General features: G+C 48.6%; 1 protein-coding gene across 2 annotated transcripts in view; it reads right to left on the minus strand.

The window, feature by feature from the left end:
• KIAA1549 (KIAA1549 ortholog) overlaps window positions 1-12,898 on the minus strand; it is a 143,614-nt gene extending 130,716 nt beyond the window's left edge. For both annotated transcript variants that reach the window (XM_025380897.1, XM_025380896.1), the window contains exon 1: window positions 12,663-12,898. In XM_025380897.1, the coding sequence (XP_025236682.1) occupies window positions 12,663-12,849 (187 nt within the window). In that variant the 5' untranslated portion in view covers window positions 12,850-12,898. The remainder of the gene's footprint in view (window positions 1-12,662) is intronic.
• Between the last annotated feature and the right edge of the window lie 2,002 nt (window positions 12,899-14,900).

Consider the following 14,900-nt stretch of genomic DNA (forward strand, 5'->3'; position numbering starts at 1 on the left):
TCTAAAAAAAAAAAAAAAAAAACCTTGTGCTCCAATAATATTTTCTTCTTATTATTTTCTTTAGCATCCTTTTTTTAACTTTATTTCAGGTTTGGGGTATAAGTGAAGGTTTGTTATACAGGTAAACAGGTGCCACAGGGGTTTGCTGTTCATATTATTTCATCACCCAGGTTTTAAGCCCAATACCCAATAGTTCTCTTTTCTGCTCCTCGCCCTCCTCCCACCATCCAACTCAAGGAGGCTCCAGTGTCTGTTGACTCTTTCTGTGTTCATAAGTTATCATTTAGCTCCCCCAAATTGACCATCATAACCATTGCTAAGTGTACAGTTCCACAGTGTCGAGTATATTCACATTGCTGTGCAACTGATAGCCTCAACTCTTTCATCTTGCAAAGCTGAAACTCTGTCCCCATTAAACAAAAACTTTCCATTCCCCCTCCTCCCAGACCCTTGCCATCCTTCTACTTCCTGTGTCCATGGCTTTGACTACTCTAGGGACCTCATATAAGTGGAATCCTACAGTATTTGTCTTCTCGTGACTGGCTCATCTCACTTGGCATAACGTCTTTGAGGTTCATCCATGTTGCAGCATGTGTCAGAATTTCCTTCCTTTTTAAGGCTGAATAATATTTCACTGAATGGCTAGACCACATTTTTAAAAAATTATTTATTTTCAATTTTGTGGTACATAGTTGGTATATATATTTATGGGTTATATGAGTTTTGTTTTTGTTTGTGTTTTTGTTTTGAGATGGAGTCTCGCTCTGTCTCCCAGTCTGCAGTGCAGTGATGCGATCTCGGCTCACTGCAATCTCTGCCTCTCGGGATCAAGCAATTCTCCTGCCTCAGCCTCCCAAGTAGCTGGGATTACAGGCCTGCACCACCATGCCTGACTAACTTCTGTATTTTTTTAGTAGAGACGGGGTTTCACTGTGTTGGCCAGGCTTGTCTCAAACTCCTGACCTCAGGTGATCTGACCACCTCAGCCTCCCAAAGGGCTGGGATTACAGGCGTGAGCCACTGTGCCCAGCCCATGAGATGCTTTTACACAGGTATGCAATGCATAATAATCACATCAAGGTAAATGGCACGTCCACCCCCTCAAGCATTTGTCCTTTGTCCTTTGTGTTACAAACAATCCAATTATACTAGCTGTTTTTAAATGTGCAACTAAATTATTTTTGACTATGGTCACCCTGTTGTGCTAGCAAATACTAGGTCTTATTCATTCTTAACTTTCTTTTCCTTTTTTAAAAATTTTCCTTTCCTATATAAAAGCAACTTATTCATTCTATTTTTTGTACCTATTAACCATCCCCACTTCCTTCCAGACCACAGTTTGTTTATTCATTCATCTGTCCACAGACACGTGGGTTGCTTTCGCCTCTGCCTCAGCTTTGACACCCTTTTGCTTCAACTATCTCCAAGCACTTTTGTAATTCTTGGTAGTCAACCACCCTAACACCTGCTAACACCAGCTCAGGGAACTCAGGACCGGACTTAAAGGCTTGTGACCATGCTCAGGGCAGGGGCGGTTCTCTGAGCAGCACATCCAACCAGGCACCAGCTCAGCTCTGAACCCGCTACTGCTCCTACCCTCAGTTTTGTCCGATGACTTGAGATCTGGGCTGCATTTTTATGAGCTATGGACTCTCCACTAATTTGAGAACCAAAAATCTTTGAAATACACCCAACTTCAATGAGGAACTGCACAGTTCTGAGCCTCTCAAGCTTTGGCGTGCATACAAGTCACCTGGAGATGCTTTCAAAAAGTCGATGCAGTAGGTCCGGGGTGGGGTCCAACATTCTGCATTTCTGACAAGCTCTCAGGCTATGCTGATGCTGCTGATCTGGGGACCACACTTGGAGCAGCAAGGACCTGGCAACCTCCCACCTGCTCAGACCTGTCTCCTGGGCTTTGCCCAAGTTCCCCTGGAAGCTGGCTCCATAAGATCATCTGTTTTGCATGTTTGGGGCTTCCCCCTTTGAAAGCTCCCCAACAGTATTTACCCAGTGTTTTAAAGTAGCTCTTCAGACTGTCTGGCTCCACAATTAATCTGAGCACCCAAAACAGTAAGTGAGGAAGGGTTCCTTCCTCAGCCCAAACAAGAGAACAAAGAAGAAAGAAGAACAACGAGAGTTTTCAAGTAACTCCAAAGGATTGGGAACCACCAGGAAACCACCAGGAGCGAGGAGCCTTCCCAGCTGCCCTGCCCTCGACACAACACCCTGGGACCGCTGTGGCCTATCTTCCGCCAAGGCTCTGGGCCACCCAGGCTGCTGGAGGGACAAGCAGAGCATCCGCCTGGACTGCGACCAAGACTGGCCTTCCAACTTCAACTGGGCCCTTGCCACTGCCTGGCAATTCTTTCACTCATCCCTTCTCACTCTCCTCTGGAAGCCAGTTGTGTTTGCTCAAGCTCCCAATCCCCCCACGCTGTCGTCCTCTCTCCAGATCTGCTCGCCTCCCACCCTCCACGAATAGACCCGCACTCCCCCATACATCTCTGTCCCCAGACAAGCCACCTGTTTCTCCTTCTGTTTTCCTCCTCTCTCAAATGAACCCCTCCACTCTTGCCCTAGATCCCATCCCTTCCAAGCCCCCAGGAGCCTTCACTCCTGCCCTCTCTGTCTCCCTTTCCAACCCCACCCTAGATTGGCTTCTTCCTAGTCCTCACCTGCACAGATGGCCTCTACCTTACCACTCCCTCTTCCTACGTTATTTCACTCCTTGCGCACACACAGCACCCTTCATTACGCAGAGGCTGGCCCTCTGAGGGGCTGAGTCCTACCCAGTCAGCGGCTATCTGTCACAACAAAACCCACCCCCTAGGGTTGAGAAATCATCTTGCAGCTGGACCTCAACCTCGAGAGGGCAAAACTCAGCCTCCAAATCACATTACTTCCCTTCTCTTCCTTGAAAGATCTTCTTGGCCCCTTTCAGTACTAATATGTAGAATATTCTGCACCTTCCGTGCTCATTTGCCCACATCCTAGACCCCCAACTCTTGCCCTGTACACCTGCTATCTGAGCGCACAGGCTTTGACTCAGACTTGGAGCATAATGAAAACCATGGGGGCCACTGCAGACAGTCAAGCCAGGAGGAAGTGACGTGACCTGTTCCTAGCAGGCCCTTCCCGCTGAAGGTGGAGGATGAACTGGGGGAAGCGAGAGTAGAAGTGGAGGCCGCGATAGTCACCTAGAGAAAAGAGGATAGGAGCTTGAATGAGGGCGGTGGTGGCAGCGATAGTACAGTGGATAGATTCAAGAGGGACTTCCTCCCCTCCCATGCACAGTCCTCTGGGAACTTTCCTTCCCTCACTGAGGGGCTGGTGCCTGGCTCACAGCCCTTTCTTCCTCTCTCCAGGCAAGTTCAGCATCCACAGAAGTTATTCACCCTAAAGCCTTCCTCCATGTTCCACTTCAACAACTCATTCCCACCGCTACACCCTACTCTGCTCATTACCCAAGACCAAAACTAGAGATGATCCACTTCTGAACCTCAGCACAAGGACACCCAATCCCTCCCGCCCTCTCCCGCCCTCTCCCACCTCTCTCCCGCCCTCTCCCACCTCTCTCCCGCCCTCTCCCACCTCTCTCCCAACACCTGCCTTAGGATCTCAGCTGCACCCCTCCTCCCAGTCCCTTTCCCACTGCTCCATCCACGGTTCACCTCCTTCCTCACCCAGACTAGACCCCATGCTACCTCATCCAGACCACCTCTTGCCAGCTCCTTCAATCCCCTTTGGCTCTTCACACCTGCCCTGTGATTCCCCACCCCTGACTCAGGCCATTGGCTCACCTTTCCCAGACACACTGGAACGTCAAGTGCTAGAGGACAAAAATCACATGGCGGGTTCCCTAACATCACCACAGATACCCCCATTACCTTGGACTTCACTCCCAACCTTCCACCAGTCCCTCCGATTCCTTCTCCCAATATGACTTCTTCCTAACTCTTCTTAGGGTGGTCCCGCCTGCCCACGTGAACTTCCTCACTTTCGGTAAATTAGCCATCAGGTCCTTCCTTCTACTTTCTTAAATTTTCAACCACTGTTTTTGTTTTGTTTTGTTTTGTTTTTTGAGATGGAGTCGTGCTCTGTCACCCAGGCTGCAGTGCAGTGGCACAATCTCGGTTCGCTGCAACCTCTGCCTCCCAGGTTCAAGCGATTCTTGTGCCTCAGCCTCCAGAGTAGCTGGGATTACAGGTGTGTGCCACCACACCTGGCTAATTTTTGTAATTTTAGTAGCGACAGGGTTTCACCATGTTGGCCAGGCTGGTCTCAAACTCCTGACCTCAAGTGATCCACCTGCCTGGGCCTCCCAAAGTGCTGGGATTACAGGCATGAGCCACTGTGCCCAGCCCAGTCACTGTATTTTTACTGACTCTTGAAACCTACAAACACAATCAAGTCTAAAACACGTTTTTAAAACTTCCACCAACTCTCCTGCCACCATTAAGTTATAGGGAGTAACTCAAACCTCACCAGGCCTAAGAATAACATAAAGAGCTTGTGGAACGTTTCAAAAATAGAAATCCTCGGGCATCACCTGCTTCAGTAGACCTAGCTTGACCATGAGTTGGGTTTTTAACAGGTGATTCTGATCAGTTGGCCCTCATCCCATCCTTCAAGAAACAGCTTGGTAGAGTAGCATTTGACATGATGGATCACTCACCTAGACGAAAACCCTCTCCCCGTCTCCCGGCTCTCACAGCACTATTTTGTTATGATGGTCAGTTTCCTTTGTGTGCTCCTCTTTGTCTTCCCCTCTCCTTCATGCTAGTTTCAGGGTTTCTGTCCTTGGCCGCCTTGCCTCCTAACTCTCCATGCTCCCCCCTCATTAGTGTCTTCCATATCTATGACTTCAACTACCATCAAGTGCAACATTTAACAAGCTTTTTTTTTTCTTTTAAGTTCTTGCTCTGTCGTCCAGGCTTGAGTGTAATGGCACAATCCAGTTCACTGCAGCCTCAACTTGCTAGGCTCAAGCAATCCTCCTGCCTCAGCCTCCCGAGTAGCTGAGACTACAGGTACATGCCATCATGCCCAGCTAATTTTTGTATTTTTTTGTAGCGACAAGGTCTCACTATGTTGCCCAGGCTGGTCTTAAACTCCTGAGTTCAAGCAATCCTCCTGCCTTGGGCTTCCAAAGTGCTAGGAATACAGCCATGAGCCACTGCACCCAGCCTAACTTTTTTTCTAAGTACTGGATCTGGGATAGATATTAAAAAAAAAAAAAAAAAAAAAGAATGAATGTACAGGTGATAGTCAACACAGTTAACAGCAGTGGAGCATGAGCACTGACAGTCGGAAAGGGAGCTATTCTAATTTTATGAGCAAAGGATCTGAACAGACATTTCTCAAAAGAGACACACAAATGGTCAACAGGTAAAAATTGCTCAGCATCCCCAATCCTTAGGGAAATGCAAATTAAAACCACAATGAGCTAGCACCTCACACCTGCCAGAATGGTCCTTGCCAAAAAACTAAAGCAGAGTCCTTGAGGCGCCTGCTTTGCTGAGCGTTAACCCTTCAGTCGCTGGATCTCAGTGAGGTGGAAGGTGGCCGTGGTCCTTGGGAGAAGAGTCCTGAAAGACGGCAGGGAGGCTTAGGGTACTTGGGGGTGGGGAGCAAGGAATATTCAGTACAGCAGCTATTTACCAACTGCTACGGTAGTATCTCAGTGGTTTGGTTTTGTTTTTTGAGACAGAGTCTCATTCTGTTGCCCAGGCTGGAGTGCAGTGGTGCGATCTCAGCTCACTGCAACCTCTGCCTCCCAGGTTCAAGCCTCAGCCTCCTGAGTAGCTGGGATGACAGGCACCCACCACCATGCCATGCTATTTTTTTGTGTTTTTAGTAGAGACGAGGTTTCACCATGTTGGCCAGGCTGGTCTCCAACTCCTGGCCTCAAGTGACCCGCCTGCCTCAGCCTCCCAAAGTGCTGGGATTATAGGCGTGAGTCACCGCATCCAGCCTGTATCTTGGTGTTTTAACAACCAAATACTTGCAATGAATGAAAACAGCAGGTCTAGGGGACCATTCTAATCTAGTTGCCTGGTCAAATAAAATATGGCTCTTGCATACTATTTACACAGACTTAGTCCCAAAAGCAGGTGTCTCTCAACATCTCTGGAGATTTGTATAGCTCCAGAGTTAGTCCAGGCTGACTTAGCCTTCAATGTTCCAACAATACCTATTCCCAGAAGGCTGGAACAGGAGGCACTTTACCTCTTAGCCCAGTGCTTCCCGAACTTCAATTGTGTGTGCAAAATCACCAGGGGGATCTTGTTAAATGCAGACTCTGATTCAGAAGGTCGCCGGTGGGCCCTGAGATTCTGCATTTTCTAACAAGCTACCAGGCAGTGATGATGCTGAGAGTGTGGGGACCACAAGATTAGATTTTCACTAATGAGAAGTAATTGCCTGAAGCTAACAAAGGAGATGGAAAAAAGAAAGAGACAAAGAGAAAGAATAAGAGAAAGCAAAGTATGTGTCCTGAGTGTATGGATGCAAGAGGGAAGAACAAAGGGAATTTTTAAAAAGAAGAGCCATCTGCAATGGTAAGAATGAGCTGCCTTCAGCAGGTCACTGGCCTAGAACATCTACCAGGCAAGGAGAAATGACACTCACAACAACCCAATAGAAAAAGGACAGATGCTGCTTATAAGTAAGTGCATTCCAAGACATCCAAGATGTTGACTTGATATGTAGAAGCTACAGGGAGAAATGAGCTACAAGGAGCTAGAGGGTTAATGAGATTAGCGCTAATCTCATTAACCCTTTCTTACACTGAGGAGGAAACCCAGGACAAGGTAACTTGTCCACAGTCACAAAGTTACGGGCAGAAATGCACACACCCAGGTTTTCTAACTCACCTTTTAACAAATCCTGCTGCCTAACAACAAGAAAAAGAAATTACATTGTGAGCTCCAGATGAAAGGTGGGTGGTCACAACTTGAAAACAAATTAGATCAGTTAGAACAGTGTCTTCTATCTGGGAAAATCAACCTAGTGTAATTATAAAGACAGTAATTAGCTGCCTCTATCATTCAGGGCACTGATAGAAAACCTGTGGCTCCCAGGTCCCTAGTGACTTTTAATAACTCCCTGGCTGGGTTCTGTTTTCAGAATTAAGTGAGGCACTTCCTGACAAGGGCTGCAGCAGCTGTTCCCAAATGGGCAGGAGCGAGCATTGAAAATGCATTCCTCTGCACCCTTTCACTCCCAACCCAAGCAAACACATATAACAAAAAATGGTTATTTTATTTTAAGACGGAGTCTTGCTCTGTCATCCAGGCTGGAGTGCAGTGGCGCGATCTCAGCTCACTGCAACCTCTGCCTCCCAGGTTCAAGAGATTCTCCTGCCTCACCATCCCAAGTAGCTGGGATTACAGGCACCTGCCACCACACCCAGCTAATTTCTGTATTTTTAGTACAGACAGGGTTTCACCATGCTGGCCAGGCTGGTCTCGAACTCCTGACCTCAGGTGATCCACCTGTCTTGGCCTCCCAAAGTGTTGGGATTACAGGCATGAGCCACCTCGCCTGACCTCAACATAACGATTTCACACTGTTCTAACAGTGAAAAGACAATTCCAAGATATTAAATGGTAGTCCCCCTCCTCCGAGGTTTCATATACCAGAGGACAACTGCGGTTTGAAGATATTTTGAGGTATTCTGAGATACAGCATACTCATGTTTTACTACAGTAGACTTAGAACTGTTCTGTTTTGTTATTATTGTTAATCTCTTACTGTGCCTCATTTTTAAATTAAACTTTATTGCAGATATGTACATACAGGAAAAAACCATGGTATATACAGAGTTCAGGACTACCCAAAGTTTCAGGCATCCACTGGGGGTCTTGGACCACACCCTTGCAGATAAGGAAGGACTTCTATATCTTCAAAATACTGTTAATTTTCAGTTACTGGGTTTACAGTATCTGGATCAGTGGTTCCAATGCTCAGTGGCTAAAAATGAGCCGTGAACTTACTAAAATGAAGATTCCCAGGCACTGCCACCAAAGAGTCTAATTTAGAGGTTAAGGGTGAGTCTTAGATATCTAAATTCTTAACAAGCACCCCCACATCCCTACATGATGTTGATGCAGGAGGCCTAGGGGCCACACTTTTGAAACATTTAAGTATTTGTTTATAATATACTAAACTACTCACAAAGCATAAATATTCACCTAGAAATGGCCAATAATAGCACATTAAGATAAAAATTTAACACACCATAAGCATAAATGCAATAAAAAATTATTAAAAGAACAAATGGCAGATCTTGCTAATCAAAATAACCAAAAACTTCTACATTTCAAAATTACATAAAATTTAAAAGAAATTCCTTTGGAAGGGGGAAAACGCAACAAACAGAAGGAAAAACGGTTGCTATCCTTCTGATACATAAAGATTTAAATACATATCTATGCTACAACAGGTAAATAAATAAAAATACAGAGAAAATTCAAACTACATATACAAAATAAAAAATACCCAACTCTAAAGCAGTAAAACCCTGCAGGTTAAAACAATGTATTACAAATTTATTTAACAAGGCTTTTAAAGTAACATTCAATGCCAGTGATGAAGTGAAATACTAATGCAAGTGATAATGGAAGGCCCCTGCGTAAGCTTCAAGGGCTTATGTCAGCGTTATAACTTTCAAAAATTGCTTCATTCAACAATCACATACTGAGTAACTACTAAGTGCCCAGCATTTTGAACAAAACATGCAGAAATCCAGCCTGGTGGGCCTTACATTTTAATCACATTTCCTTAATACCCCTTCCACAAATGTAACTCAAGAAAATACAAACACACAGAAAGAAACATACACAAAGCCTTGGTTCTTTTTTTTTTTTTTTTTTTTTTTGAGACAGAGTCTTGCCCATTGCCCAGGCTGGAGTGCAGTGGCACCATCTCGACTCACTGCAACCTCTGCCTCTCGTGTTCAAGCAATTCTCCTGCCTCAGCCTCCTGAGTAGCTAGGATTACGGGCGCGTGCCACCACACCTGGCTCATTTTTGTATTTTTATTAGAAGCGGGGTTTCATCATGTTAGCAAGGCTGGTCTCGAGCTCCTGACCTCAGGTGATCTGCCCACCTCAGCTTCCCAAAGTGCTGGGATTACAGGCATGAGCCAGCACGCCCATCAGCATTACTTACAGCAACCCAAAAAATGGAAATAAAAGAACAAATCATTAGGATAGAAAACTGTTTCCAAATAAGACTTAATGAATGGAAAAATGCTTAAGTTAAATGTAGAGTGGAAATGGTAGTAAATACAATTGTGCATATAATTCTTTTTTTAACGTTAACAACAAAAAAAGGACAAAATTACTTAGTGTTACCTATAGGCTGTAAGATTATGGGTGACTGGTTTCTGTACCCTTCAGTAATTTCCAAATTCCCTACAAAGCAATCTATTTCCTAATAACTATTACTTTTAAAAAACTTATCTCTGAATAAGGTGAAGAAACGGGGCATGATTCTTTGTTTTTATATTGTGGATGGCTAATCACTTAAGAGCAATGCGTTCAAAAGTAAGTCCAAAGTATTACAAGTTGTTTCCACAACAGTCAATGGTTAAGACCAAACTAGTAAAGCTTTTTAAGACCAATCCAGATGTCCATCAATGATAGACTGGACTAACAAAATGTGGCACATATACACCATGGAATACTACGCAGCCATAAAAAAGGATGAGTTCATGTCCTTTGTAGGGACATGGATGCAGCAGGAAACCATCATTCTGAGCAAACTATTGCAAGGACAGAAAACCAAACACTGCATGTTCTCACTCATAGGTGGGAACTGAACAATGAGATCACTTGGACACAGGGTGGTGAACATCACACACCGGGGCCTGTCGTGGGGTTGGGGGAAGGGGGAGGGATAGCATTAGGAGATATACCTAATGTAAATGACGAGTTAATGGGTGCAGCACACCAACATGGCCCATGTATACATATGTAACAAACCTGCACGCTGTGCACATGTACCCTAGAACTTTAAGTATAATAATAAAAAATAAAAAATAAAAATAAAAAAACAAAAACACAACCAAAATGCTGAATGAAATAGAAATAGACAAGAAATCGATACAACATAGAGATTTAACCAAAGACTGTAATAAGGAGGCCACCTGGAAGGTGGACTCTACTGAACAAAACTTAGTAAGAGAAGCCGGCTGAAGGAGATAGCTAGCTTTCAGCCAGCCACGGAAGGGAATGCTGCCTCACGGAGGAAATCCAAAACAGGGCTAAGCCATGCCATTTTCTGACTAGCACTGCTTATTCCTTAGAAAGAGAACCAACCACCATAGCAGTGTTCAGCAAAGCTTTCTTATCTTCCAAATCTCCTGGTGAAAATACCATACTCAGGACGGGGAGGGTGGCCCAAGCAACTGCAATGCACCCTCTTCCCAGGATCCACAGCACCACCTAGGCGCCCTACACACACCCTAGCTACATCAGGAAGCCACGCTCCACCAAGATGGTTCCTCACAGTCTTCAAGAAGTAGATGGGCTGACCCCCAGCAGGTCATCCATGAGGAATCCTGCCTTTCCTGTCCGGGAATGGTCTGTACAAGGGTTTGTACTTCCTTCACTGCTCTGTGTTTCCAGCTGGATCCTGGAGCACAGGAGCCGTGCCCTCCACTTCTTAGTTCCTAGTCTATGAGCCTGGCAGCGGCTGAAGCCAATATACAAACTAGTGAAAGGATGAAGTCTCTGTTTCCATGATGTCAGCTCTAGAATGAATGGAAATATAATTAATTTCATGTCTCCAGGTTGAATATTTGTATTGGGGTAGAGCGGAAGCAGGAAAGGACTTCTAAAGAAGAGAAAGGGGTGGGCAGTACAAACAGCTCCACTATTTATTTTAAAGTTACCAGAAGAAGCACTTATATTCTCCACAACCTCTGCAGTATACCCAGATGGCCACATTCATATGGGGAAGCCATCAGGCACAGAAGGGAAGCGTGTCATAGATTCTGAAACCAAACCAACCTAAACTCAAAGCCTTAGTTTCCTCATCTGTAAAATGGGGATAACTATGCCTAACTCACAACGTGATTGGATCAAGTATATAAAATTCAACACCTGGCACACAAAAAAGCACTCAGGAGATGGAAGCCATTTATCTGCTGTGTCCTATGACAGATGAATCCACAAGTATCAGATGGGCTCTCTTTGTTGACTAAAGCCAAGAGACCCTTCACAATCATCTCCTCTCCTCTGGACACGCAGGGCTGGAACTCGCAGGAGCAGGACTGAGACAGTAGGTTCTAGGTTACAGTAAGGAGTTTGCACTAGCTGTATACTGCCTAAAAGAGACTCATTCTGTCACCCCAACCCTGGTGCCACCCAGCTATGGGAAATCTCTGCAGAGGCTTCAGGTGTGGATATGTCTATGGGCCAAGAGCGGGTGTCGGGGGCGGGGAAAGTGATGACTGTGACCTTGAGCAAGGCGCTTCTCTGCCTTAGTTTCCTCTCTGGTAAGCAGAGTGGCACTGTTCCATGATCCCTGAAGTCCTCCCTGTGCTTCTATTGTACCATCCCCTTTAGGGCACTGGTTATAATTCTCACAGGTCCAAGGGACACCTTCAAATGTGTTCCAATTCCTCCCAGCCACTGAGCAGCCCTTTGGCCCTGCTCCCACGAGAAGGGAGGATTCGGAGCAGCGTTCACGGCTTTCTGTTTTTTGTTCTGTGTGCAGCAGCTCTCTACCCCGAGCTGCTCCTTCCACCTTTCCTTTTCCGCCTCGAAGTGGTCAAGTGCCTGTGCTGGGGCAATCGCTGGCCTGCAGTGTCAGCTCAGAGACGGTTTCCAGACCATCCTGTGTACAGGCTCAGGGTGGACAAATAAACATTTTGGAGAAGCAATAGGAATTAAATCATTTCTTCCAAAACAAAACCCTCATGCTTCTTCATAAATCATGCCTCTTCATTCCATACTGATGAACAGTCACTAAATTGCATCTGTTATAAAAACAGCCCTTACTCCTTTCAAGCCCTGACACTTAAAAATCAAAATATTTTCACACTCCATTGTACTAATAATGCCTTGCAGAAGTAATACCAATAGCTATTTCCCTGGAAAGATCCGTGGCCAGGGCGCTTTCCAAGAGGTTTTCTTTGAATGTTCTTTGTGTCCTGCTGCACGGGGGGACACGGCCGGCCTGCCCGCATCTGGGGGACGCTGGGCTTGTCCCGGTAATGCAATACTCTTCTAAAGCACACCCCGAATGCACCCCTTCGCCCCGACAATAAAGTATCTCAAAACATTCGATATGCCACATCATATAGCCTTGACAAAAAAGCACTCCGTTGCCTGCATTCTGCAGGAAACACCAGGCACATTCTGAGATGAAGCCACCAGACCCGCTTCGGGCTCCATGGACAAGAGAATAGCTTTGCAGACCCCTTAGCAAGACCGGCCAGAAGCCGCTCGCTTGTTCGTTTTAATTATTTATTTCCCCCGTGCCTTTATTTGCTGGGCCCCAGAAGAATGGCAAAGCATCTTCCAGAAAGGACGGCGAGGGAGCTGGAGAATAAAAGAGGATGGGCGGGGAAAGTCGGGGTTTTGAAAACAGCAGCGATAAAGGCAGGCGGGGTCGCGGCCGCGTCCCGAGGGTCTCGGCGGGGCTTACCTGGGGCGCACGAGGCCGGCCGGGCCAGCAGCAGTAGCCAGAGGCCGGGGAGCAGCAGCCCCGGGCGGCGGCGGCGGGCGCGGCGGGCGGAAGGCCCTCGGCCGCTCGGCCCCGGGGCCAGCGCGACCCCGGCGCGGGGCTTCCCCTCCATGGCCGCGCCTCGGCGTCGGCGCCGCGCCCCCGGCATTCCCGGCCGGCGCCCCGGCCCGGCCTCGCGGCTCAGCGGCTCTCAGGTCCGGGAGGGGCGGCCGCTGCGGCTGCGGCTGGGACGGGGCGCCGCGCACCGGCGCGGAGGGAGGCCGGCGAGGCGGGGGCGGGCCGGGCCGGAACCGCGGACAGGGGCGCCAGCCGCACGCCCGCCTCGCCGCTCCGCCCCCTTCGGAGCCTCGGAGCTGCTGCCCGGCAACGCGCGGGCCCGGGCGCGGGGCGGCGAGCACCCCCTCCCGGCCGGCTGGGCTCCTGCCTGCCTGCCTGCTTGCCGGCGGGGCGACCGGGGCAGCGTGCGCGGGGCTCGGCGCGGCAGGGGCGGCGAGGCGGTGCGGCCCAGCCCTCTCCTAGGACCCGCCTCCCGCTGGGAGCACAAGGGGCTCTGGGGGCCTGGGCCCGGAGGTGCCGCCCTGACCCGCACCCAACCCCGGGTCCCGCCGCGCGTTCCCCGGGGCGCCCGGAGGCGGGTAGGCCGGCAAGCCCGGGGAGGGGGCCTCTCGCCGCCCTCGCTCCTCCTCTCCCGCCGACTCCGTGCGGGCAGCAGGTGTGTGGGGCGCCGCGCTCTCAGGACAGCCTCGGGGCCAAGGAGGGGACAAAGCCAGGCAAAGTCGGGCTCCTGCGGTAGAGCCCAGCGTGCAAGGCAGGGGCGAGCAGAGCGCACGCAGCTCTCCGCCGCCTTCCTGCCTTAAGAAGGTGCCGCCACCGCTGCGGGTCTTCGGGAAGCGACCCTGCCCTCAGGGCCTGGGAGGCCCTCGGGACCCTGCACTTAGCAGGCCTTGAGCAGGCGGCTGCTGAAGCGAATGGGCGTGGAGCTGCGGAAACCCGCGTGGCCAGGCCGTTTTAGGGAAAGGAGCGCTCCTGAAAGGTGGAGAGAATGGCCAGAGAGCGTTTGAGGGTTGGATTCCCCGGGGGCAATGAGGAACGGGAAGAAGGGAGTTGACATCTGTCAGGTACCTACTGTGTGCCAGGCACGTCACTCTGAAGATGCCCCGTGGCTTCAGGGTCTAGGGAGGAGGAATTGGGGGTTTTGAATCATTGCATCCCGCTGGCATTCTTGCACCAAGCAGATATTAACGGTGTGTATGTGGGACACTATCTTATTGTCCAAAAAAACTATGGCAGACAGCGGAAAATGTGAATCATTACACTGACCGAGGGATCCTGGTGGCTATTCAGTCGGGTTCCCCTGCCAGGCCCAGCCCTTGAAGGAGCTGCCCAGCCTTGCAGCTCCAACTCGTCTGGACTCCTTGCCCTTGGCGAATAGTTCTTCCTAAGAATAGGACAGGGGCACTCTTCTGTAAGTACCCACCTGGTCCTTACAGGTGGGAACTTGAAACCTGGTAGTTTCAAGGAAAATGAGAATAAAGGTTAAAAATAGCTTTTGTTGATGTTCCTGGTATTTTTACACGGTATTATGACACCCCCCCCATCACACAGCCCCAATGTTTATTACAGTAACTGCTCCTGTCTCCCAAAGAGAGTTCTACCTGCGCACCCAGGTAAGTACCTAAGAGAGACTGCCCAGATATGTCTGGTCCCAGGACACCATCGCCATAGATCTGGGACCTCTTGTTCACACACTTCTCTTTGTTCTCTGAACTCTATATAACAGCACATTTGACTGCAAACCACTGCCTTATGCAACTCTTGAATGGTCTTGTCCTGTTGTGTTATCTTTTATGAATTTATGCTTTGCACACACATCCCCCACCCCACCTCCAATAAATTAATATGAAGTTCGAATATGGTGCTATCCTGCTTAGGATTTCTCATAGCCCCAGTAAGCCCTCAGCAGACACTCGTCGGTTCGAGCCAGAGCATGCATTCCCCCAGTGAAGAGGTTCCATCTTCCGATTTGGCCGCAGCCTCCTGCAAGCTGCCATCTGCACTAGACCCATTGGTATCAGAGAAAAAAGGCTCCCTCGGCCATGTGCGGTGGCTCACACCTGTAATCCCAGCACTTTGGGAGGCCAAGGCAGGCAGAACACCTGAGGTCAGAAGTTCAAGACCAGCCTGGCCAACATGGTGAAC

This window comes from Theropithecus gelada, chromosome 3, assembly GCF_003255815.1.
Source record: "Theropithecus gelada isolate Dixy chromosome 3, Tgel_1.0, whole genome shotgun sequence".
Classification (NCBI taxonomy): Eukaryota; Metazoa; Chordata; class Mammalia; order Primates; family Cercopithecidae; genus Theropithecus; species Theropithecus gelada.